This window comes from Oncorhynchus nerka, linkage group LG18 (genome assembly GCF_034236695.1).
Source record: "Oncorhynchus nerka isolate Pitt River linkage group LG18, Oner_Uvic_2.0, whole genome shotgun sequence".
In the NCBI taxonomy this organism is placed as follows: Eukaryota; Metazoa; Chordata; class Actinopteri; order Salmoniformes; family Salmonidae; genus Oncorhynchus; species Oncorhynchus nerka.
In genome coordinates this window covers 74,683,892-74,710,272 of record NC_088413.1, presented here as the reverse complement: position 1 = coordinate 74,710,272, position 26,381 = coordinate 74,683,892, and the positions used below count along the sequence as shown (strand labels likewise).

Below are 26,381 nucleotides of genomic sequence, written 5' to 3'. Positions count from 1 at the left end.
CTCTCAAGCACAAGCCCGCGTGCCAGTGATAGGCCAGCTAATGTTTTATATTTCAAGTTTAGTCAACTTATTTGCTAACAAGACAGAACAGTTGGATTGTTATGAACACACCCTTCTATCCATCTCCAACTGTTTGAACAGCATGTTAGCCTGTCCACTTTGTTCAGATGTTGAAATCAAGTGGCCTACCTTATTTCTCAGAATGAGAACGAGTTTCCAATTCCTTTTATATAATTGTGTTTTTCTGCTTATTGCACACTTTGTAAAAAATAAAAAAGACGAGTCTAGTGTTCGTCTTTGGCTAAAATGCTACTAGCAGCATGTGGTACCGAAATGCCACGTGAGACAACCTGAGCATACATTTCCCCATCATCAATGTTAATTGATACTCCTGTTTCAGAAGTGTCTACTCTGCAATTTGAATAGTTGAGACATAAAAAGGATATCGTTAGGAAAGTGACCTTCTCCTATTACAGTAAAATAATGTCTCAATGTGTTTGTGTCCATATGACTGATTTTCTGTTGGAATCAAACTTCAAATGGAAGTAGCGAGTTGAAACCACTTGTCAGGGAGGAAGGAGTGATCTGTCGTTGTTGTGTGTGAGACAGGGGAGGGGCTGGGCATGTGTTCGTGTTAATGGAGAGGTGCCCACCCCACACAAGGAGAGACAGAAACGTGACCAAAAATACATTAGAACAAAGAACGGTGGGTTAACTGCCTTGTTCAGGGGCAGAACGACAGATTTTCACCTTGTCAGCCAATCTTGCAACCTTACAGTTAACTAGTCCAATGCAATAATGACCTGCCTCTCTCTCGTTGCACTCCTCAAGGAGACTGCCTGTTACTTGAATGCAGTAAGCCAAGGTAAGTAGCTAGCTAGCATTAAACTTATCTTATAAAAAAGAATCAATCATAATCACTAGTTAACTACACATGGTTGATGATATTACTAGATATTATCTAGCGTGTCCTGCGTTGCATATAATCTGACTGAGCATACAAGTATCTGACTGAGCGGTGGTAGGCAGAAACAAGTGCGTAACAGCACTTTCGTGCTTTTTGCCAGCAGCTCTTCGTTGTGCATCAAGCATTGCGCTGTTTATGACTTCAAGCCTATCAACTCCCGAGATGAGTCTGGTGTAACCGAAGTGAAATGTCTAGCCCGTTAGCGCGCGCTAATAGAGTTTCAAAAGTCACTCGCTCTGAGCCTTCTAGTGGTTGTTCCCCTTGCTCTGCATGGGTAACGCTGCTTTGATGGTGACTGTTGTCGTTGTGTTGCTGGTTCAAGCCCAGGGATGAGCAAGGAGAGGGACGGAAGCTATACTGTTACACTGGCAATACTAAAGTGCCTATAAGAATATCCAATAGTCAAAGGTATATGAAATACAAATGGTATAGAGTGAAAAAGTCTCATAATTCCTATAATAACTGCAACATAAAACTTCTTACCTGGGAATATTGAAGACTCATGTTAAAAGGAACCACCAGCTTTCATATGTTCTCATGTTCTGAGCAAGGAACTGAAACGATAGCTTTCTTACATGGCACATATTGCACATTTACTTTCTTCTCCAAATTGAACATGTTTCATTATTTACTTGAGGCTAAATAGATTTTTATTGATGTATTATATTAAGTTAAAATAAGTGTTCATTCAGTTTTGTTTTAATTGTCATTATTATAAATAAAAAATCGTCTGAATAATCGGTATCGGCGTTGAAAAATCATAATCGGTCGACCTCTATTTTATATATTGCTCCCCCCAAATCTCCTTCTTTTGTGGGAACAGGCAAAGATGGCTTTTTATCTGAGTAGGGGACATAACATTAAGTCCGGTCAAGCAGGGATTTGAACTCGAATTTTGAGCAATAATTTAACCTAGCGTTTCAAATTCTAATGAATGACCTCCCCAGCTGTAAGACCATATGGGGTTATAAGGAAGTTGACTCAAGTTAACAGGGTAAAAACCGGAATGTGTTCTTCAGTTGTGTGTTTTGTTTGATTTTTCTGTATGCACTTTATTACATTGAAAATGACTTTTTCACCAAAATATTTTAAATGAAACATTATTTTCTCTCTCCCCTCAGACTGTGCTCCGGCAGAGCAGGAGAAGCTGTTTGTGCAGAAGCTGCGCCAGTGCTGCGTGCTCTTTGACTTCCTGTCAGACCCACTAAGTGACCTGAAATGGAAGGAGGTGAAGCGGGCGGCGCTGAGCGAGATGGTGGAGTACATCACGCACAACCGGAATGTCATCACAGAGCCCATCTACCCAGAGGTGGTGCACGTGGTGAGTGTCAGCAGACTGAGGAGAAGAGACACCCCTAAGGCCAGCTTGATCGGGGTCTCTCTATGGCTGATGCTATGATCATCTCTTCTACTGCCCAGAAAGTGCTACTTTCTGACAGTCTGAGCTGTCCATCAGAATGTGCTACTATTGTGTGTCTACTGTTCAGAATTGAATACAAAGGGTAGGGTAGGACACATTTCAATATTACCGAATGTACTACCATAATCTCCCATCTCTATTGGGGGTCGCACATTCAGAGTGGTTAGGACACATTTCAATATTACCGAATGTGCTACCATAATCTCTCATCTCTATTGGGGGTCGCACATTCAGAGCGGGTAGGACAAACAACCTTCTGACAATCTGACCTACTGTTCAGGATGTGCTACTCCCAATTATTGAAAGCAATGACAGTGAGAAAGAGCCGAAGCGAGATGTTTTACTCCACCCCAAAATCCGTCCATGAAAATCCGAATTTAGGATATTCTGTATGGAGGTCAATGAGTGTTGAATTTGGTCAACAAAAAAATGCAATTGCTAAAATCCTACACGAGGCTTATTTGATCAAATAGAAAATTCATAACGGTTAGGTTGTTATGAATGCACTGATGTAAGTGGACACATGGAATTTCGTCAACTTTAGAAAAATATGTACTTCATAACGGCGCTGTTCCTGTGTTCATAGAGATGAATAGAGGACCTATAATGGATAACCTCGGTATACTGGATATAACCTGTTTTTAGCATGGGCGTTTCCATTGAGGGCTTCCACCATTTTAAAGTAATCAACTGGGTGGCGATTCCTATGAGTTGGGAGCAATCAGCCAATGAATAAAATGGCCTCTGGCGCTGCCCATTAGTTTTGGCCAGTATACCGAGGTTATTTCAAAATGCCGACGATATGAGTTTAGCCACTGCTTATAAGTTAAGTATAACTATAAGAAATCTAACGTGTCAAAAAAATTATATCAAGCTCGGGGCGCCATGCATTTGGTTTTCTGACTTGCTAGCTTGATGCCAAGATCAAGGAAGTGGGAAGACCCATTTGTGACCAAGCTTTAACTTCCTTGCAGCGAGCACTTTATTACAAGACTGATGTCTTGAGATGTTGCTTCATTATATCCACATAATTTTCCTACCTCATGATGCCATCTATTTTGTGAAGTACACCAGTCCCTCCTGCAGCAAAGCACCCCCACAACATGATGCCGCCACCCCCGTGCTTCATGGTTGGGATGGTGTTCTTCAGCTTGCGAGCATCCCCCTTTTTCGTCCAAACATAACGATGGCTAAACAGTTCTATTTTTGTTTCATCAGACCAGAGGACAGTTGCAAACTGTAGTCTGGCTTTTTAATTGTAGTTTTGGAGCTGTGGCTTCTTCCTTGCTGAGTGGTCAGGTTATGTCGATATAGGACGTGTTTTACTGTGGATATAGATAATTTTGTACCGGTTTCCTCCAGCATCTTCACAAGGTCCTTTGCTTTTGTTCCGGCACTTTGCACTTTTTGCATCAAAGTACGTTCATCTCTAGGAGGTATGACGGCTGCATGGTCCCATGGTGTTTATATTTGCGTACTATTGTTTGTACAGATGAACGTGGTACCTACAGGCATTTGGAAATTGCTCCCAAGGATGAACCATACTTGCGGAGGTCTACAATTCTTTTTTGAAGTCTTGGCTGATTTCTTTTGATTTTCCCATGATGTCAAGCAAAGAGGCACTGAGTTTGAAGGTAGGCCTTGAAATACATCCACAAGTACACCTCCAATTGACTCAAATGATGTCAATTAGCCTACCAGAAGCTTCAATATAATAGACCATTTTTGGCAATGTGGAAAATTGGATTTGCAATGTTAATTGACTTCCAGAATTGACATGAACCCTGGTTACGACTCCCATACAAATAGGAAGTAGCTATGGATGTCAAAGCCGCGGAGAAAAAAAATTCTAATTGAAATATGGAGAGCGACGCATGCGTGCCGTGCCGCCCATTGTGGTTTTTAATGTGAAATGTCATTATGACTCGGCATAAGGCTTTCATGAATAAGTGTAAATGCAGCAAGCCTTTTCATGTGTCAAAATGTTCCGTTTTAGTCCTGATTTAAAAAAATATATATATACATATTCATGTCATTCTTCGCCCTGGATTCCTAATCTCCTACTCTACTCTTCCTTGTCTGTCTGACGTCATCACCCATGTCCAGTCTGAAATGTTTCTCTATTATAGATCTAAGCTTCTATATGTAGCTGGGCAGCTAATGAGTTAATATAATAATTTGACAGTGCTTTAAGAAAACGTCCCTCTTTGAATGAATGGATCTTCAGATCCTGAGAACTTTTAAATATCTTCAAAGGGCAGTTCATTATTTGAATTATATACAGACAAGATGACATATTAAAATGTAAAACACATCTTTTTTTTTTTTTTTTTTTCAAAGCTAAATGTAGGCTTGAACATAGCGTACCTAGCGATCAGCCCAACAGAAATAGCAGTGTTCTGTTCCTCAAGCCAACTGCACTGTCTCATGATCTGTCTTCACTGCCAGAAGCAGTTATAGCCCCCCACACGCAGAGTCAGTTGATGTTCAGAGACAAATGGTAACCCGCTTGGGTCAAAGGATTGAACAGTGTTAGACTTTGCCAAGTGGATCCTAACTAGGGACGTGTTTGGAATACTTCAGACGCCCCCCCCTCCTTTGGTCCCTTGAGGTAAACACAGATCTAGAAGTGATTTTTAGATGGGATAACGTGCTCTCCTCTATCACTTTCACTAATTCAGATCTGTGATTAGTTTAGGGCTATGCAACTGGCTGTCCGCAGGCCAAATCCAGACTGTTTTAATTCATTTAGACTGGCCCTTTGATCAATTCTGAACATTAAAAAATATCTCATCCAAACTGACTTTCAGTGCCGAAATGACAAGTACTATAGTGGGTCGTCTTAGTCTGGGTTTTTAGCGGTTTCTAGCGCCTATGTTGCATGTTGACTATTTTATTTATTTTGAATTTGGGTCTTATCATTTTGAATGGTTTAAGCTACAAAATATTTCTGAAAGCTGTGACTCTTAAGGAACACGTACGTGCCTTTTTGTTTCCCCCTCTGATGCTCACAAGGACGTGTTTGAAGGGAGTGAGACAAACAATGCACAAAATGACTGAGGGAAATTAATTCAAAGCATACTTCCTTCAGACTGGAATTTGGCATTGCCTGATTTGACATATTTTTGTTTAATGAGATGCTTAGTTAAAAAAAAAAGAAAGATTACCTAAAGTGTTAGAAAGCTTTTAATAGTTTAAATTTAAAAAAAAATAACAATGGTTGCTTTTCCTTTTCAATTATGATCTAATTGTTGGGTTGCGACCATCTTTCTAAATGACTTTTAGCAATGTTTAAGACGCTTCCTTTTTATTGTTGTTGCTTTAAAAAAAACATCAGAATAATCACATCTAGCCCCAGACATCTAGCCTCAGACATCTAGCCCCAGACATCTAGCCCCAGTAAGAATATAGTTGAATAGCCCTGGTTTAAGCTATGATGGATAGGTCAAGTATGTGTTCTTGGCAATCCTGTTACATTCAATGTAAAACAGCCACTGAAGCAATTTGACTCCATACTGGCCTTCATCACTGTGGTCTACTGACTCTGAATATACTCTTTTTGCCCCCCCCCCTTTAGTTTGCGGTGAACATGTTCCGAACGTTGCCTCCGTCGTCCAACCCCACAGGAGCAGAGTTCGACCCCGAGGAGGACGAGCCTACACTTGAGGCTGCATGGCCACATCTCCAGGTACCTAGGGATATTTACTAACCCAGTTCACATGGCCTGGGTCGTGTTAATTACGCACCAAAATGAAGAAAACCGACTTAGTACCTTCGGGTTTATCTGGACTTATACCCGGCTATTTTTTTGTTTTGTTTTCTGTTGCATGTCCTAATGAACACGAACCTGCTGTTTGAGTAGGAATGTAGTGTTGCAGACCTTACATTCTCTCAAGTACAGTGCTGTATAATTAAAGTATCGAATTAGCATAAACCACCGTTGGACCTTCCTTACCTCCCGGCTTGGACAAAAAGAGCACGGCTGTTTTATTATGGATCATTATGATACGATGTTATATACACATATTACCCACCAAATTACTGACGCTGTTATGTGATCTAATGAAATTTAGGTTGTCTAATTATGTGATCTAATGAAACATATTTTAGATTTTTACCAATAATTTTTGTAAGGAAGGACACTCTTGCTATGCATTCTGCAAATTATGCATTTTAAAAATGTTTTCTTTCCAGCTCGTCTACGAATTTTTCCTTCGGTTTTTAGAATCTCCTGACTTTCAACCGAACATAGCGAAGAAGTACATCGACCAGAAGTTTGTGATGCAGGTAAGAGCTGAAAGAAACACACATTATACATTTTAAATTGTCCGAATGGACAAGGTAAACAAAATCACTCAAATCACAAAATCAAACAATTCGACTTCTCCGATCAGAATTGGATCAGTGTCTTCCGGATGCGATGTTTTGCTCCGTGTCCTCCAAATCTCTGCAGAGTGCATCGGAGTATAATTAATATAGGCCTACATTGACCAGCACAAATAGTATTTTAATCATGCTGTCGTGAGATGTGTTTTTGAGACAAAGCGAGCCTAGCTGTGTTCGCACATTTGTTGATAATAATTACTAGTGTGGGGGCCTCCCGAGTGGCGCAGCGGTCTAAGGTAATGTATCGCAGTGCTTGAGGCGTCACTACAGACCCGGGTTCGATCCCAGGCTGTATCACAACCGGCTGTGACCGGGAGTCCCATAGGGTGGCGCACAATTCTCCCGGCATCGTCCGGATTAGCAGGGGGGGCTTTACTCGGCTCATCACGCTTCAGTGACTCCATGTGGCGGGCCGAGTGCCTGCAGGCTGATTTCGGTCATCTGTTGAACAGTGTTTCCTTCGACACCATTGGTGCTTCCGGGTGGGTGTTGAGCGCGGTTTGGTGGGTCATGTTTCGGAGGACGCATGACTCGACCTTCGCCTCTCCCGAGCCTGTTGGCGAGTTGCTGCGAGGAGGCAAGATCCAATTGCTATCCAATTACCATATCATGAAATTAAGAGAAAAAGGGGGTAAAATAAAAAATATTTTTTTCCCCCCAGTTATAGCAATGAAAATCCTAGAAAAGTAATGGTGTGTGCATCACCTGTGTGTGGGCTGTTGCCAGAGGGGGGAGAGACATTTGCCCAGCAGGTAAAATAAAGATAACTACATGGCCAATTCAAAATACTGTATATTGTGTAGTTTAGCTAGTTAACTATTTAGCTATTAGCATGTATTAATTTTATGTCCCAGGTCCTAAAATAACTTTCCCCCGGCACTCATGTAGAACAGCAAATGCCCGACACCCAGTTGGTGCAGGTGCTCGTGTGGAACCACAATTCCCGAATACTCCAATTGTAAAAACCTTCTCAAGCTCTTAAAATTGGCCAGGATTCGCCTCCCAACATGCACTGACCATGTAATGTCAAAGTTACTAATTGACACGTAACTCCTATGACCTATGCTGTCAAGATTTCCCCTGAATATATTAACCTTCACAAATGGATAAACATCTTTTGTTAGCTACCTCATCCTCCTTAGCCATTTGCTCCCTGGTTCACCGAATGAGGGAATTATTTTATAAAGACCAAGTATTTGGTTGTGATTGTAATGTTGCAGGGAGACCAACCCTCCTCCTCGAGTGTCCAGGAGAGCTCCGGGGTATTCAGGCATTTGCTCCAGACCTGCTCTACCACAGCTCATTTTGTTAAAAAAAAAATCACCTGCTCAACAGGACCTTGATAAGCTAACTTGATAAGCAGGGTTGGATCAAAGGCCTGCACGCCCAGTAGCTCTCCAGGTGGGTGGGGGTTGACAGACCACGTGTTTTATACTGTAGCCTATCAGTGCAATATTCAACTTTGGCGAGGGTTAAGTGCCTTGCTCATGGCACAACGGCAAGAGATGCACTACATGGGATCAGCAGTCTTCCATTGTCAACACCAGTGGTACTAATGAAGGATATTTTTATTCAAGCGTTGCCTTGCATCACACAGCACAATTTTCAGTCACATTTTTGGCACATGGTGTTACGAACCATTTTATTTACTAAAGAAATCTTTAAAAAAAAGTGAATGTTAAGTGCTGGAGGGATGTCATGTGTCCACAGCTTTTAGACCTGTTTGACAGTGAAGACCCGCGGGAGAGGGACTTCCTCAAAACAACTCTCCACAGGATATATGGGAAGTTCCTGGGACTACGGGCCTACATCAGAAAACACATCAATAACATATTTTATAGGTAAGTTTAATCTTAGCCGCTTTCGTTTTTATGTCAGATTAGTTTATTAACACATCAAATCAATTGCTAATGATTCAATGGTGACTTGTGGTTGTTTTTAGTTTCATACCACTAAGAAATGGATGTTTGGTTGTGTAACTAAAATGTAACATCTCTGTGTTTTTGACAGGTTTATCTATGAGACTGAGCACCATAATGGAATAGCAGAATTACTGGAGATACTTGGAAGGTACACCTTAAGCTGTAACTCTGCGTGTATTGCAGTACAGTTAGTTACTTTGGACTTTTATCCAGTCTCACAATGTCTTCTGGACTGCAGATAGGATCTCTAACCATTGCTTTGCTGCTGTTTTATCTGTTTCATATTCATTACTATTTTGAGTTCAGTTGAAGTGATTTTATATTACAATCATTCTAATTGTTTCTCTCTCTTTCACAGTATAATCAATGGGTTTGCCTTACCACTAAAAGAGGAGCACAAGATATTCCTTTTAAAGGTCCTGTTGCCTTTGCACAAAGTCAAATCACTTAGTGTCTACCATCCGCAGGTAAGCTCTTGTGTCTGTTTAGGGTCTGGGTCGTGTTCATTGGGTACAAAAAGGGAAGAAAACAGACTGGAACGGGGAGGGACTTCCTTGTCCAATAAGACACGTGTGTTTTCGTTTTCCGTTGAAAGATTTGATTTAATCTTTTTTTCATCTCAATTAGCTCACGCCAATGGCGACAGCTAGTCTTACTGGGGTCTGACCATAACGAAAAGAACATTACAAAATACTTTACAATTTACATACATTTAACATGTAGTGTGTTTGGACATTTTAAAACGTTTTCCATTGTGTGACCGTAATGAACATGACACAGCTCTGATTGTTCTATCAGCCATGCTACCCTGGGCTCATTTCAAGAGGGTGCGACGTTACAGAATGTTCACGCAGAAATACAGTGTATACAACAGACATGATTCTCTGCCAACAATAGGGAGTTTCAGCTCTATTTAATCCCTTTCTATCTGCCACATTCTGATTGTCCTGCCCCTTTTGCCCTACTGAATGCACACTATGGAAATTACTGATATTAGGTGTAGGTGGGGCTTATTTCCAATGGGGCCTGGCCTGTTCAGGCAGTGTGGGAGGTGAGGGCAGTAGCCTGGCTGCTACAAGCTAGCTGGAATCAGATATCTGCTACTCACAAGCCAGAATTACTATGAAGACAAAGGTCCTTGTCAGGGGCCTCTCCCTCTTTCTGGGCCAGCTTCTCGCTCGCGGTGTTTCTCTTGGTGTCTGCCGGACAGTTTCACTAGATAGATATATCTCTATCCATCTATCTCTCGCATACATATATATATCGTGAAACTGCTGTGCTATACATTGCTCTCTAAGGACCATGGCATAATATCTACATTACAGCTTGATCAACTGTGTTAGAGCTAGCCTAATGCAAAATGAGAACACCTCACAAAAAGTAATTGTTACATTGCAGTTATACTGCAAGTATTACAGTTGCTGCAACTTCATGACTGCAATTATTTGTCAGTGACTATTGTCGTTGATAATGTCAACACAATTAGGCTGACAGGACCAGCCAGTGTCACCAGTAATTGTGTCCTATCGTTGTGAATGTCAACACAATTAGTCTGATTTTTAGGATCAGCCAGTAATTGTGTTCCATTGTCTTTTTCTCCCCCCCTAGTTGGCATACTGTGTGGTGCAGTTTCTAGAGAAGGACAGCACTCTCACTGAACCAGTAAGTTGTGAAATTTCTGCTCATAAGTAAGGTGTATTGATTACCCCTTCAGTGACGTTGTATTCAGTCTTCTCTGAAGATTTTTGTATTGCAATGCATATCGACCCATTGCTCAAAACAGATCGGTTACACTTTATAATCCTACTACACCGGCTGACGCTTGTCAGATGTAGCAGGGCTTGCAAACTATTACGTATTACAAAGGGAAACCTAGCTGCCCAGTGACCAGATGGGCTAAATGCCTTTTTTTATGCATGCTTCGAAGCAAGCAACACTGAAGCGTGCATGAGAGCACCAGCTGTTCCTGGCAGCTGTGTGATCGTGCTTTCTGTAGCCGATGCGAGCAAGACCTTTTAAACAGGTCAACATTCACAAGGCCGTGGGGCCAGACGGATTCCCAGGACACGTACTCCAAGCATCACGCGGACCAACTGGCAGGTGGTTTCACTGACATGTTCAACCTCTCTCTGTCCGAGTCTGTAATACCAACATGTTTCAAGCAGACCACCATAGTCCCTGTGCCCAAGAACGCGAAGTTAACCTGCCTAAAAGATTACCGCTCGTAGCACTCACGTCGGTTGCCATGAAGTACTTTGAAAGGGTGGTCATGGCTCACATCAACACCATCATCCCGGAAACCCTATACCCACTCCAATTCGCATACCACCCTAACAGATCCACAGATGACGCAATCGCACTTGCACTCCACACCGCCCTTTCACACCCGGACAAAAGGAACACCTACAGTTGAAGTCGGAAGTTTACATACACCTTAGCCAAATACATTTAAACAGGTTTTCACAATTCCTGACATTTTAATCCTAGTTAAAATTCCCTGTCTTAGGTCAGTTAGGATAACCACTTTATTTTATGAATGTGAAATGTCAGAATAATAGGAGAGATTTCTTTCAGCTTTTATTTCTTTCATCACATTCCCAGTGGGTCAGAAGTTTACATGCACTCAATTAGTATTTGGTAGCATTTCCTTTAAATTGTTCAACTTGGGTCAAATGTTTTGGGTAGCCTTCCATAAGCTTCGAGTCAGGTTTGTGGGCGTCCTTGCTCGCACATGCTTTTTCAGTTCTGCCCAAATTTTCTATAGGATTGAGGTCAGGGCTTTGTGATGGCCACTCCAATACCTTGACTTTTTCGTCCTTAGGCCGTTTTTCCACAACTTTGAAAGTATGCTTGGGGTCATTGTCCATTTGGAAGACCCATTTGCAACCAAGTTTTAACTTCCTGACTGATGTCTTGAGATGTTGCTTCAATTTTTCCACATAATTTTCCTACCTCATGATGCCATCTATTTTGTGAAGTGCACCAGCCCCTCCTGCAGCAAAGCACCCGCACAACATGATGCTGCCACCCCCGTGCTTCACGGTTGGGATGGTGTTCTTCAGCTTGCAAGTCTCGCCCTTTTTCGTCCAAACATAACAACGGTCATTATGGCCAAACAGTTCAATTTCTGTTTCATCAGACCAGAGGACGTTTCTCCACAAAGTACGATCTTTGTCCCCATGTGCAGTTGCAAACTGTAGTCTGGCTTTTTTATGGGGGTTTTGGAGAAGTGGCTTCTTCCTCGCTGAGCGGCCTTTCAGGTTATAGGAGTCGTTTTTACTGTGGATATAGATACTTTTGTACACTGTTTCCTCCAGCATCTTCACAAGGTCCTTTGCTGTTGTTCTGGGATTGACTTGCACTTTTCACATCAAAGTACGTTCCTCTCTAGGAGTTCCGCTCCTTCCTGAGCGGTATGACGGCTGCGTGGTCCCATGGTGTTTATACGCACTATTGTTTGTATAGATGAACGTGGTACCTTCAGGCGTTTGGAAATTGCTCCCACGGTTGAACCAGACTTGTGGAGGTCTACAAAAAATTCTGAGGTCCTGTCTGATTTAGTTTTTGTGTTGATTTTCCCATGATGTCAAGCAAAGAGGCACTGAGTTTGAAGGTAGGCCTTGAAATACATCTACAGGTACACCTCCAATTGATTCAAATGATGTCAATTAGCCTATCAGAAGCTTCTAAAGCCATAACACCATTTTCTGGAGTTTTCCAAGCTGTTTAAAGTTAGTCAACTTAGTGCATGAAACCTCTGACCCATTGGACTTGTGATACAGTGAAATAATCTGTCTGTAAACTATTGTTGGGAAAATTATGTGTCATGCACAAAGTAGATGTCCTAACCGACTTGCCAAACTATAGTTTGTTAACAAGACATTTGAGTGGTTGAGAAACAAATTTTAATGACTTTAACCTAAGTGTATGTAACTTTCCGACTTCAACTGTATGTGAGATTGCTGTTCATTGACTACAGCTCAGTGTTCACCACTGTAGTGCCCACAAAGCTCATCACTAAGCTAAGGACTCTGGGACTAAACACCTCCCGCTGCAACTCTGGGACTTCCTGACGGGCCGCCCCCAGGTAGTAAGGGTAGGTAACAACACATCCACCATGCTGACCCTCAACACAGGGGCCCCTAAGGCGTGCATGCTTAGTCCCCCCCTGTACTCCCTGTTCACCCACGGCTGCACTGCCACGCACGACTCCAACATCATTAAGTTGGCTGACGACAACGGTGGTAGGCCTGATCACCAACAACCATGAGACAGACTGTAGGGAGGAGGTCCGAGACCTGGCAGTGTGGGTACAAGGGCAACAACCTCTCCTTGACGTGAGCAAGACAAAGGAGCTGATCGTGGCCTACAGGAAAAGATGGGCCGAACACGCCCCCATTCACATCGACGGGGCTGTAGTGGAGAGTGTCGAGAGCTTGGCGTCTACATCACCAACAAACTATCATGGTCCAAATTAGAGGTCGACTGAGTATGATTTTTCAACGCCGATACCTATTATTGGATGACCAAAAAAGCTTATTTAATTTTTTTTTTTATCATGTATTTGTAGTTATGACAATTACAACAATACTGAATGAACAATGAACACTTATTTTAACTTAATATAATAAATAAATAAAAATATATTTAGTCTCAAATAAATAAACATGTTCAATTTGGTTTAAATAATGCAAAAACGGTGTTGGAGAAAGTAAAAGTGCATTATGTGCCATCTAAAAAAGCTAACGTGTAAGTTCCTTGCTCAGAACATGAGAACATATGAAAGCTGGTGGTTCCTTTTTAACATGAGTCTTCAATATTCCCAGTTAAGAAGATTTAGGTTGTAGTTATTATAGGACTATTTCTCTCTAAACCTTTTGTATTTCATATATTTGACTATTAAATGTTCATATAGGCACTAGAGTATTTCCAGCCTAATCTCGGGAGTTGATAGGCTTGAAGTCATGAACAGCGCTGTGATTAAAACGTTGCGAAGAGCTGCTGGCAAACGCAGGAAAGTGCTGTTTGAGTGAATGGTTACGAGCATGCTGCTGCCTTCCACCGCTCAGTGAGACTGTTCTATCAAATCAGACTTATAATACACACAGAAATACGAGCCTTAGGTCTTTCATATGGTCAAATCCGGAAACTATAATTTCGAAAACAAAAATGTATTCTTTCAGTGAAATACGGAACCATTTGTATTTTAACGAATGGGTGGCATCCCTAAGTCTAAATATTTATGTTATATTGCACAACCTTCAATGTTCTGTCATAATTATGTAAAATTCTGGCAAATTAATTATGGTCTTTGTTAGGAAGAAAGTCTTCACACAGTTCAACGAGCCAGGCAGCCCAAACTGCTGCATATACTCTGCTCTGCTCTGCTCTTGAACGCAAGAGAAGTGACACAATTTTCCTAGTTAATATTGCCTGCAAACATGAATTTCTTAACAAAATATGCATGTTTAAAAAAAAATATATATATACTTGTCTATTAATTTTAAGGAAGGCATTGACGTTTATGGTTAGGTACATTGGTGCAACGACAGCGCTTTTTTTTCTTCACGAATGCGCTTGTTAAATCCTCACCCGTTTGGCAAAGTAGGCTGTAATTCGATGATAAATGAACAGGCACCGCATTGATTATTTGCAACGCAGGACAAGCTAGTTAAACTAGTAATATCATCAACCATGTGTAGTTAACTAGTGATTATGTTAAGATTGATTGTTTTTTTCTAAGATAAGTTTAATGCTAGCTAGCAACTTACCGTGGCTCCTTGCAGCCACCAGGTCCTTTTGATGCTGTACTTGCATAACAGGTGGTCAGCCTGCCACGCAGTCTCCTCGTGGAGTGCAAAATAATTGGTGTCCAAAAATGCCAATAACCGATTGTTATAAACTTGAAATCTGCCCTAATTAATCGGCCATGACGATTTAATCGGTCGACCTCTAGTCCAAACACAGCAAGACAGTTGTGAAGAGGGCACAACCCAACACCTATTCCCCCTCAGGAGACTCGAGATTTGTCATTGGTCCCTAGATCCTCAAGGTTCTACAGCTGCACTATCGAGAGCATCCTGACTGGTTGCATCACCACCTGGTATGGCAACTGCTCAGCATCCGACCATAAGGCTCTATAGAGGGGAGTATGTACGGCCCAGTACATTTTACATTTACATTTAAGTCATTTAGCAGACGCTCTTATCCAGAGCGACTTACATCACTGGGGGGCAAGCTTCCTGCCACCCCCCCTTGTTTTTACTGCTCTTACTTGCTGTTTATCTAGGCATAGGCAATTTTACCCTTACCTACAGTACCAGTCAAAAGTTTGGACACAACTACTCATTTAAGGGTTTTCCTTTTATTTATTTTTTACTATTTTCTACATTATAGAATAATAGTGTAGACATTAAAAATATGAAATAACACGCATGGAATCATGTAGTAACCAAAAAAGTGTTATACAAATCAAAGTATATTTGAGATTCTTCAAAGTAGCCACCCTTTACCTTGACAGTTTTGCACACTCTTAACCAGCTTCATGAGGTAGTCACCTGGAATGCATTCAATTAACAGGTGTGCCTTGTTAAAAGTGAATTTGTGGAATTTCTTTCCTCCTTAATGCGTTTGAGCCAAACAGTTGCGTTGTGACAAGATATGGGTGGTATTCAGAAGATGGCGCTATTTACTTACTTACTGACAAAATTTTGTTGCAGTGTCATGTACACATTTAAAATGGTGTTTAAATACAAAACAAGATTGACAATACAACTTTCATAACAGTTACGCACCAATAATAATGGTAAGAAATAAGAATTTAAAAAATAAATAAACATAAAGAAGAAAAGACTAGCCTGCTGACCTTACGGGGGTAAATGGGAACATTCGCCTGAGCTATTTAGGAGGGACATCACACCTGGCACAAATTATTGTCACGTTCTGTTTTTCCTGCTGAAGGGTGCCCTATACCTGCGCCCAGAGGGGAGTAATTCAAAGTCCAGGTACAGGGGGTGGCTTGGCTCTAAAATGATTTTGTGAGCCTTACGGGTATTTTGGTAAAATACTATATTATGGCAAGAATGGCTCAAATAAGAAAATTGAAATGACAGTCCATCATTACTTTCAGACATGAAGCTCAGTCAATCTGGAACATTTCAAGAACTTTGAACAGTTATTCAAGTGCAGTCGCAAAAACCATCAAGTGCTATGATGAATCTGGCTCTCATGAGGACGGCCACAGGAAAGGAAGACCCAGAGTTACCTCTGCTGCACCAGAAAAGTTAATTAGTTACCAGCCTCAGAAATTGCAGCCCAAAGGCTTCAGAGTTCAAGTAACCGACACATCTTAACATCAACTGTTCAGAGGAGACTGAATCATGCCTTCATGGTGAAATTGCTGCAAAGAAACCATCTCTAAAGGACACCAATAAGAAGAAGAGACTTGCTTGGGCCAAGAAACACTTGGGCCAAGAAACACGCAATGGACATTAGACCGGTGGAAATGTGTCCTTTTTGGTCTGAGTCCAAATGGGAGATTTTTGGTTCCAACCGTCATGTCTTTGTGAGATGCAAAGTAGGTGAACGGATGATCTCTGCATGTGTGGTTCCCACCGTGAAGCACGGAGGAGGAGGTGTTATGGTGTGGGGGTGCTTTGCTGGTGACACTCAGTGATTTATTTAGAATTTCAAGGTACACTTAACCAGCATGGCTACCACAGCATTCTGCGGCAATACGCCATCCAGCTGGTTTGTGCTTAGTGGGAGGGACTATCATTTATTTTTCAACAGGACAATGACCCAACACACCTCCAGGCGGTGTAAGGGCTATTTGTTCAAGAAAGTGATGGAGTGCTGCATCAGATGACTTGGCCTCCACAATCACCTGACCTCAACCCAATTGAGATGGTTTGGGATGAGTTGGACCGCAGAGTGAAGGAAAAGCAGCCAACAAGTGCTCAGCATATGTGGGAACTCCTTCAAGACTGTTGGAAAAGCATTCCAGGTGAAGCTGGTTGAGAGAATGCCAAGAGTGTGCAAAGCTGTCAAGGCAAAGAGTGGCCTCTTTGAAGAATCTCAAATATATTTTGATTTGTTTTAACTTTTTTTTGTGGTTACTACGTAACTATTAACTATTATTCTACAATGTATGAAATAGTGAAATGAAAGAAAAACCCTAGAATAAGTAGGTGTGTCCAAATGTTTTAACTGGTGCTGTACATGTACAAATGACCTCGACTAACCTGTATCCCCGTACATTGACTTGTTACCGATACCAAGCCTTGTTTATTTAAATTTTTTAACTAGGCTAGTCAGTTGAGAATAAATTCATATTTACAATGACGGCATACCCAAGCCAAACCCGGATGCCCCCGGGCCAATTGTGCACTGCCCTATGAGAATCCCAATGATGGCCAGATGTGATACAGGCTGGATTCGAACCAGGGACTGTAGTTTTGTCTCTTGCACTAAGATGCAGTGCCTTAGACTGCTGCACCACTCGAGAGCTTTTATTGTTACTTAAAAAAAAACTTTAGTCTATTTAGTAAATATTTTCTTAACTGTTTTAAGGGCTTTTAAGTAAGCATTTCACGGTAAGGTCTGCACTTGTTGTATTCGGCGCATGTGACAAATAATTTATTTAGACTTTAATGAACAGTAATGTGTGTAAATGCTCTTTTGCATGTTAACAAACAATTTTATAAAAAGTTAAAGTAATGTTTTTGCTTATCCGTGAACGTTATTGTATATGTTACTCACTGATCTGTTGGTCAATATCCACTCCACTCCCTGCTCAATGCTTCTCCCAGGTGGTCATGGCCCTTCTGAAATACTGGCCCAAGACTCACTCCCCCAAAGAGGTGATGTTCCTTAACGAGCTGGAGGAGATTCTAGACGTCATCGAGCCATCCGAGTTCGTCAAGGTCATGGAGCCACTGTTCAGGCAGCTGGCCAAGTGTGTGTCCAGCCCACACTTCCAGGTGACTGACCCCATGCCATGGGAACCCTGTTATTGGTGTCCTTTTAAGTCATTACGGTTATGTGGGAAAGTGAATCTGAGTAGTGAAATGTTTCTAGAACTAAGCAGTCCATAGAAACAGAACAAGACCCAGGATGTAATGAGCGTACCGCCTGGTTCGACCTTGTAGTGGACACCAACATGAGGGGTTCTAGAGGGGTTCTAGAGATATGTTGGAACAGTTATTTTTAGGCTTAATGGAAGGATGTTTCACCAATCAAGTATGCTTCTCTATCTCTCAACAGTCGTGGCCAAAAGTTTTAAATGACACAAATTTTAATTTTCACTAAGTCTGCTGCCTCAGTTTGTATGATGGCAATTTGCATATACTCCAGAATGTTATGAAGATTGATCAGGTGAATAACAATTAATTGCAAAGTCCCTCTTTGCCATGCAAATGAACTGAATCCCCCAAAAACTTTTCCACTGCATTTCAGAACTGCCACAAAAGGACCAACTTACATCATGTCAGTGAGTCTCTCGTTAACACAGGTGTGAGTGTTGATGAGGACAAGGCTGGAGATCACTCTGTCATGCTGATTTGAGTTCGAATAACAGACTTGAAGCTTCAAAAGGAGGGTGGTGCTTGGAATCATTGTTATTCCTCTGTCAAACATGGTTACCTGCAAGGAAACACGTGCCGTCATCATTGCTTTGCACAAAAAGGACTTCACAGGCAAGGATATTGCTGCCAGTAAGATTACACCTAAATCAACCATTTATCGGATCATCAAGAACTTCAAGAAGAGCGGTTAAATTGTTGTGGAGGCTTCAGGGTGCTCAAGAAAGTCCAGCAAGAGCCAGAACCGTCTCCTAAAGTTGATTCAGCTGCGGGATCGGGGCACTACCAGTACAGAGCTTGCTCAAGAATGGCAGCAGGCAGGTGTGAGTGCATCTGCACGCACAGTGAGGCAAAGACTTTTGGTGGGTGGCCTGGTGTCAAGAAGGGCAGCAAAGAAGCCACTTCTTTCCAGGAAAAACATCAGGGACTGACTGATATTCTGAAAAAGGTACAGGGATTGGATTGCTGAGGACTGGGATAAAGTAATTTTCTCTGATGAATCACCTTTCCGATTGTTTGGGGCATCTGGAAAAAAGCTTGTCCGGAGAAGACAAGGTGAGCATTACCATCAGTCCTGTGTCATGCCAACAGTAAAGCATCCTGAGACCATTCATGTGTAGGCTTCTCAGCCAAGGGAGTGGGCTGACTCACAATTTTGCCTAAGATCACAGTCATGAATAAAGAATGGTACCAACACATCCTCCGAGAGCAACATCTCCCAACCATCCAGGAACAGTTTGATGACGAACAATGCCTTTTCCAGCATGATGGAGCACCTTGCCATAAGGCAAAAGTGATAACTAAGTGGCTCGGGGAACCAAACATCGATATTTTGGGTCCATGGCCAGGAAACCCCCCCAGACCTTAATCCCATTGAGAACTTGTGGTCAATCCTCAAGAGGCTGGTGGACAAACAAAAACCCACACATTCTGACAAACTCCAAGCATTGATTATGCAAGAATGGGCTGCCATCAGTCAGCATGTGGCCCAGAAGTTAATTGACAGCATGCCAGGGCTGATTGCAGAGGTCTTGAAAAAGAAGTGTTGACACTGCAAATATTGACTCTTTGCATCAACTTCATGTAATTGTCAATAAAAAACTTTGACACTTATGAATTTCTTGTAATTATACTTCAGTATTTGATTAGTAACATCTGACAAAAATATCTAAAGACACTGGAGCAGCAAACTTTGTTGAAATTAATATTTGTGTCCTACTCAAAACTTTTGGCCACGACTGTATATATATTGCGCCTCCTGCCATCACCATTATGAGTGAGCTGTCCTCATCGATGGTGCTGTGTGCTTTGGGTCATTGTGCAGGTAGCAGAGAGAGCTCTGTACTACTGGAACAACGAGTACATCATGAGTCTGATCAGCGACAACGCAGCCAAGATCCTGCCCATCATGTTCCCGGCACTCTACCGCAACTCCAAGACCCACTGGAACAAGTAAGTAGCCGTGTTCATTAGGCACCAAAAGAAAGACTACAAACTAAGATATATGGAGGGATTACCTGGTCCAGGAAGACATTTATCATTTTCCGCTGTGACACCTAATAACAGTGACCTTGATCTGCCCTCATTAAATACTGTACTATAAACTTTTTAGCTGCTCTCGAATGAGCTTGCCTGGCTTTTTTTTTGGTGAGCTTGCCTGGCTTTTTTTTTGGTGAGCTTGCCTGGCTTTTTTTTTGGTGAGCTTGCCTGGCTTTTTTTTTGGTGAGCTTGCCTGGCTTTTTTTTTGGTGAGCTTGCCTGGCTTTTTTTTTGGTGAGCTTGCCTGGCTTTTTTTTTGGTGAGCTTGCCTGGCGCAAAATAACCAGTGGCAAAAGTGCACAGCCATCTGGCATTACAGGCAGGTTATATCAAACAGATGACCAATAAAACACATTCTGTTCCTTGGAGGCATATTTAATTAACAAACAAACAAACAAAAAATATATGATTAGAAAGTTCAACACCTTACCAAATTGTTTTATGTGGAACGAGACTTCTTTTAATATTAAGCTGCTCTGAAAGTGCTAGTGTTGACTGCAGGGAGCTCAACAGTGGTTCAGACTTACTTTAGTCATTCACTGGAATCTAATTTTTGGTTTGGGCTGGAGGACAGGGCTCCCCTTTTATAGACATGACGGGCAGACTGACTCTCGCTGCTGTCTTTGCCCGTGTGTCTGTCTCTCTGTGCAGGACCATCCATGGCCTCATCTACAACGCTCTCAAGCTCTTCATGGAGATGAACCAGAAGTTGTTTGATGACTGCACACAGCAGTTCAGAGCAGAGAAAAACAAGTATGTAATATGCTAATCCGAAATGAGAATATTGTATATCTCAAATCTTGACTACAGATTGTAGTTTGTACATCATATTCTAGTCCTAATGTGAATGATAATATTACATTTCAAATGTGGAACCTGTTCAGTAAATATTCTCATTCAGATTAGCATGTATCAAATCTTATATGACTATATATTGTAATGGTAAATAGATTATGATAATATATTTTCTTCCAGATTAGCATGTCTCAAAGTTTAGACAGTATTTTAATGATTATTACATATACAAATCTGAATGATAATATATCATATATACATTGTAGTGACTGTAGAGGGGGGGGGGGGGGTTACTGTAGGGGGGGCTGAGGTTATAATTGTAGATGTTTGTTTCCTCCTATAGAGAGAAGGCCAAGTCAAAAGACCGGGAAGAGGCTTGGATAAAGATTGAGAACCTTGCCAAATCCAACCCACAGGTGTGTGTGTGTGTGTGTGTGTGTGTGTGTGTGTGTGTGGGACACACAGCAGTGTGTACATGCGTGGCATCTAAAGAGCTGAAGTAGTTTCCTTTCCGTCTTCTCTCTGAGGACTGTTTGCTGTGCAGAGTATGCCCAGTCTTTTCTACCACGTGCTCTGCATCACCCTTTCCTGGTTAAGATCAGGAGGTTGATCAGGAGATTGGTTGGTTGCTGAATGGTATATTGGCATACGATCTCCGTAGCCAACCCTGTACTAAGTCAAGTGAAATGCCAGTTGACTGAACGGTCTTCCTAAACTGCATTCCTATTTTATATTGCTTCATTTCTGGTCTCAGTAAATACAAACTAAGGTGGAAGTACCTACTGTGAACTGCATTCCCAATGTCTTGTTTTATTATAGGTAGTCTTCTAGGGTGGATGTTGAACAGTCCTAGCATAAGGTAAAATCTACTCTTCATGACCGTACTAACGATCAGTTGAATTAGTCTGTCTGCACCGCATCATTTTCTACTCTCACCAGATATCTAATAGAATCCATGACTCCAGCATCCAATTTCAAAACTTTTCTGTTTATCTAAACTCTCTCTCTGAATCTTTCGTCTTTGCATGCGACTTAAGTCTCTTTCTCCCATTTTCTTTTTGTGTGTTCGTTTCCTGTTAACATTAGTCTCTTATCCGTGTTGATTCCACTGGCCTCAACGGTCCAGTAGCAATGGCGTCTGATGGTCCATTAACCTATGAAGAAGTTCACAGGTTAAAAAAGACTGTAACGGAAGAAGTCGCCCAGGTAACTGTCCGTCTTCGGTCTGTCCGTCAGTGCTGATCTTGGATCAGGTCCCCCCCTGCACCTGTCATCTTAATCATTATGATCTACTCTGAGACATGTTATGACATTGGGCCCTGATCACTCTTTTCAAAATGGGTCCTGGACTGTTTCTCCTGTAGAGGGTTGACTCGTCAACTGTTTCTCCTGTAGAGGAGGGTTGACTCGTCAACTGTTTCTCCTGTAGAGGAGGGTTGACTCGTCAACTGTTTCTCCTGTAGAGGAGGGTTGACTCGTCAACTGTTTCTCCTGTAGAGGAGGGTTGACTCGTCAACTGTTTCTCCTGTAGAGGAGGGTTGACTCGTCAACTGTTTCTCCTGTAGAGGAGGGTTGACTCGTCAACTGTTTCTCCTGTAGAGGAGGGTTGACTCGTCAACTGTTTCTCCTGTAGAGGAGGGTTGACTCGTCAACTGTTTCTCCTGTAGAGGAGGGTTGACTCGGTCAACTGTTTCTCCCGTAGAGGAGGGTTGACTCGGTCAACTGTTTCTCCCGTAGAGGAGGGTTGACTCGGTCAACCGTTTCTCCCGTAGAGGAGGGATGACTCGGTCAACCGTTTCTCCCGTAGAGGAGGGATGACTCGGCCAACCGTTTCTCCCGTAGAGGAGGGATGACAACCGTTTCTCCCGTACTCGGTCAACCGTTTCTCCCGTAGAGGAGGGATGACTCGGCCAACCGTTTCTCCCGTAGAGGAGGGATGACTCGGCCAACCGTTTCTCCCGTAGAGAGATGACTCGTCAGACCATGGACTGAACACTGGAATCAACTACTTTTGTTATTGTCTGTTCTCTCTTCGACTCACCTTTCCTTCCTTCCCTTCTGCCTTTCTTTTTCTTTCTTTCTGTTAAATGTCATGAGGGTAGTCCTGGTAGCTAACATTTCACCAACTCTTTTCTCACCGTCCTGTTTGGTGCATGGCTGCCTTAGTTCATTAGCATGGTGAGCGGTTTTCTGTCAATTGGTGATTGTCTCTAAACATGACTTAGTAATGTGAAAAAAGGAGTGGTACTTGTGGCAAAAACGTAGTAGACCATACCCAGGAGGATACTGTAGTTACAAGCAAAGCACTCTCTAACACTCTCCCCTTCCCCTGTTGCAGTTACGAACGAGAGACCAGAGGAAAGACCGGCCTATGATGCGGCGTAAGTCTGATCTCCCTCAGGACATCTACACCGCAAAAGCCTTGGAGACCCGTCGCCGAGCCGACATCATGATCCCTACCCGCGATGGGCTCTAGGTCTGCCCCCCTCTCTCTAGTTTCCAGTCCCATCTTCTCTCTTTCCTCTAGTGTCCAGTCCCCTCTTCTCTCCACCCTCATCCACACAGCACATTCAGATTACTGGCCCAGTTTCCTCATCGTCGCCAGTACACCCCCCCCCCCCCCGGATTTCTGCTTTCTCAGGTGTTTCTTTTTGGGAGGGGTGGGGCCGCAACTTTCTTTTTTAGTCTTGCCGTCAATTTTTTTTTGCTTAATCGTGCATAACAGTATCGACTCATCCCTCCAGGCTCTTACTGTACAAATGAAAATGGGGGAAGTTCCGTTCCACTAGCAACATGACAAGCTCTTATGTTCCCCCATTGAGCGCAGTTGGTAGAGAGCAGAAACAGAATGGGGGAGGCTCCTCTCATGTCACTTTCTGTTAAGGGGAAACAAAACTAAGAACAGCCATTGTTGGATGGTGGGGGGTGACTGGATCGACTTTTCGGAAGTTTTGTTTCTTCTCTTTTTTTTTTTCTTTTTTTTTGTAATCCCAGGGACATTTGCCAGTGCCAAGACTGTTTGTTCTTTCTGTGTCTGTGTTTTTCTGTGTGAGAGAAACCAGGATGACTATCTAGGTAGACAGCCTGTGTCGTTTGCCTTCGTTTTTTTGGAGCCTCAGATGATTCAAATGTTGTTGTTTTTTTTTTTTAATAAGCTGAAGAGCAACAGGACTTTCTGAAGTGACTGATCCATCTGTTCTGATGAAGTCACTTTATGACTAGGGTGGAGGGCAGGACGGGAGGTTCTCTGTGGACACTGGACTCTTTACACCCTACACTTTGTGCCATGCACATTCTTTCGTTGGATTGATTTCCTTTCTGTTGAAGTCCATTGGCAATATGTGAGCCAGATCACAATGAAATATTGACAGTTCAAACAATGGTACTTATTTCATACGGAGAAACACATTGGGTGGTTGTTCGTCTGCACCCAGTTTGTCATATTCAAAAGCCCTTCTTAGACATGTCAGTCTCCTTAATTCATACATAATGCATGTCCCCAGTTCTTACTGCTATTGGGAAGCTTCATTTAACTCTCAATGGCAAGCTAGGAAGTGTTTGGTTTGACACAGAGTCCATCAAGACACCTGTAGCCACACGCACTGTAATGCTACGTTATGCAGAACATTCCAACTGAAATTACATTATGACACTTTACCTGGGGGTGTCAGTTTGAGGAAGGCGAGGTGCAGAATTACTCATCTCGATCACATAATACGTTATTTGGGATGTAGGGTGATGTTGTAGAACTGTGATTCTGCACAGCCCGACTGTAATGAAGTCCTTCTCAAAAGCACACCTTGTCCTCAGATGCAGGCTTTTCAGAAGCCCTGGCGCTGCTTGCTAGTCAAGCATGTTCCAGAAGTACACATGATATCACATGCCCTGAAGCCCCCCCCCCCCCACAGCGGTATCACGTTTCCCTATGTTGGTTTTTACCAGTGCCCTCCTACCCAGAGGTGCTTTGCTGTGGAGCTGAAAGGACTGTTACTTGTCTTGTTGTGAAGTACTGAACAAATGGGGATCAGAGAGCCGTTTATGGAATGGCGGAATGCCACAGGATGAGAACAGCACCGCTGTTTGGATGACAACCGTTTCATGTGACAGTTGAATGAGCATTGGAAGAGGTGATTTCAAACCTGAATACCTCTTTGGATGATATCTGTAACCGTTAAGAATAAGTCTATTGAAAAAGCACTTCCTGAAACTTGAAAGATGTGACATGTTTGTGTATCTTCAATGAAGCGCTCTTCAGTGTCCCGTTGAGTCTATATGTACAGTTTGTTCTGCTTTCTCAAGTTCAGGAAGCTGTCCATTTCCTGGACTGGACAAGGAAACGACCCATAAGTAAGCATTTCAGTCCACGCCTGTTGTTTACGAAGCATGTGACTACAACAATTTGATTTGATTGGGGCCCCATTGTAAATGTTAGTCTTTCTCTGGTACCATTGTTTGAACTTGCAAATCTAGTACGTGTATCCAATCTGTATTGTCTTTTCTGTTTCTAGTCTCTGGCAACTGGTAGCCTGGATGCTCATTTTAGCATTGTAGCTGCCAATGGAAAAGGCCAATGTTGAAAGACTGACATCCAGGCTTGGCTTGGTAACTACATTATTAATACTTAAATGCAAAAAGGTGTTCATATAACTACCATGTATCTTTTGTCCTGGATGAATGGCACCCGCCGAAACAATTTGACCCCCCCCCCCCCCCCCCACAAAAAAAAAAAAATCTTCACTTTTATATAACAGTATCATTTGGAAAGATGTTTGATCATTTTGCTTTTTATTTGTGTTCAAACTGTTGTTTTTTTTTAAGACACATCAATTACTCGTATGACAAGTTAGACAACAAATGTTTTGGATTGTTTTCCGGAATTGTTTGCTTGGCCTCTGCAGGTTTTTAGTTAGAACATGTACTTTCCAGAATATAATAACTTGACAAGTGTCCTTTTGTCTGTGACCTGTACTATGTGGCTTCATTTAATATTGTACATATGATTTACTTTGTTTTATGTAGTGTTATATCTAGATTAATTTTGTATAAAATTGTCCTCTGTACAGAATAAAACATCAATAGCAATGACAAAGGAGTCAATGTGGCACATAACTTCTCTCTCCCCTGTAACTTTCTGCATTATTAGAAATAACACATCTAATATTTTCTTGAATTCCCAATTATCTGTGACCAGATTTCAGTCCGTAGCCTTTTGTGTGCTTTTATCACAATCTCAAGTCGTGTTCATCTGTAATAGAATGAATAAAGAGAATATTTGAATTTTATATTTTCAACCATACATCAATTCTGGAGGCATTTTACTTCACGGAAGTCTCAAAACGCAGTCGGTTATTATACGTTTTGACAGTTAAGTGTATATGATTTGATCTGAGGGAAAATGATTTCTTCCTCATCACTTACTGTATAGACACCCCTTTTGGGTGGTGGACCATTCTTGACACACACACAGCCAGCAGTGTTGCCGTTCTTGATACAAACCGATGCGCCTGGCACCTACTAGATACCCTGTTAGGACATTTAAATCTTGCCCATTCACCCTCTGAATGGCACACTTTTTAAAAATGTTTATTTTATTTCACCTTGTATTTAACCAGGTAGGCCAGTTGAGAACAAGTTCTCATTTACAACTGCGACCTGGCCAAGATAAAGCAAAGCAGTGCGACACAAACAACAACACAGTTACATGGAATAAACAAACGTACAGTCAATAACACACTAGAAAAAAGTCTATATACAGTGTGTGCAAATGGCATA

The 26,381-nt window shown here is 42.1% G+C and overlaps 1 protein-coding gene across 4 annotated transcripts in view; it reads left to right on the top strand.

Moving 5' to 3' along the window:
• The window catches only part of LOC115146444 (serine/threonine-protein phosphatase 2A 56 kDa regulatory subunit gamma isoform-like), a 52,573-nt gene extending 26,682 nt beyond the window's left edge, over window positions 1-25,891 (top strand). For 2 of the 4 annotated variants that reach the window (XM_029688517.2, XM_029688519.2), the window contains 12 exons: window positions 2,089-2,288; window positions 5,965-6,075; window positions 6,582-6,674; window positions 8,484-8,614; window positions 8,784-8,843; window positions 9,054-9,162; window positions 10,304-10,357; window positions 17,506-17,676; window positions 19,601-19,728; window positions 20,466-20,567; window positions 20,953-21,025; window positions 22,948-25,891. In XM_029688517.2, the coding sequence (XP_029544377.1) occupies window positions 2,089-2,288; window positions 5,965-6,075; window positions 6,582-6,674; window positions 8,484-8,614; window positions 8,784-8,843; window positions 9,054-9,162; window positions 10,304-10,357; window positions 17,506-17,676; window positions 19,601-19,728; window positions 20,466-20,567; window positions 20,953-21,025; window positions 22,948-23,085 (1,370 nt within the window). In that variant the 3' untranslated portion in view covers window positions 23,086-25,891. Of the gene's footprint in view, window positions 1-2,088; window positions 2,289-5,964; window positions 6,076-6,581; window positions 6,675-8,483; window positions 8,615-8,783; window positions 8,844-9,053; window positions 9,163-10,303; window positions 10,358-17,505; window positions 17,677-19,600; window positions 19,729-20,465; window positions 20,568-20,952; window positions 21,038-21,428; window positions 21,469-21,695; window positions 21,816-22,947 lie in introns of all 4 variants that reach the window. The other 2 variants (XM_029688520.2, XM_029688518.2) reach the window with 2 other exon arrangements.
• Window positions 25,892-26,381: the final 490 nt, after the last annotated feature.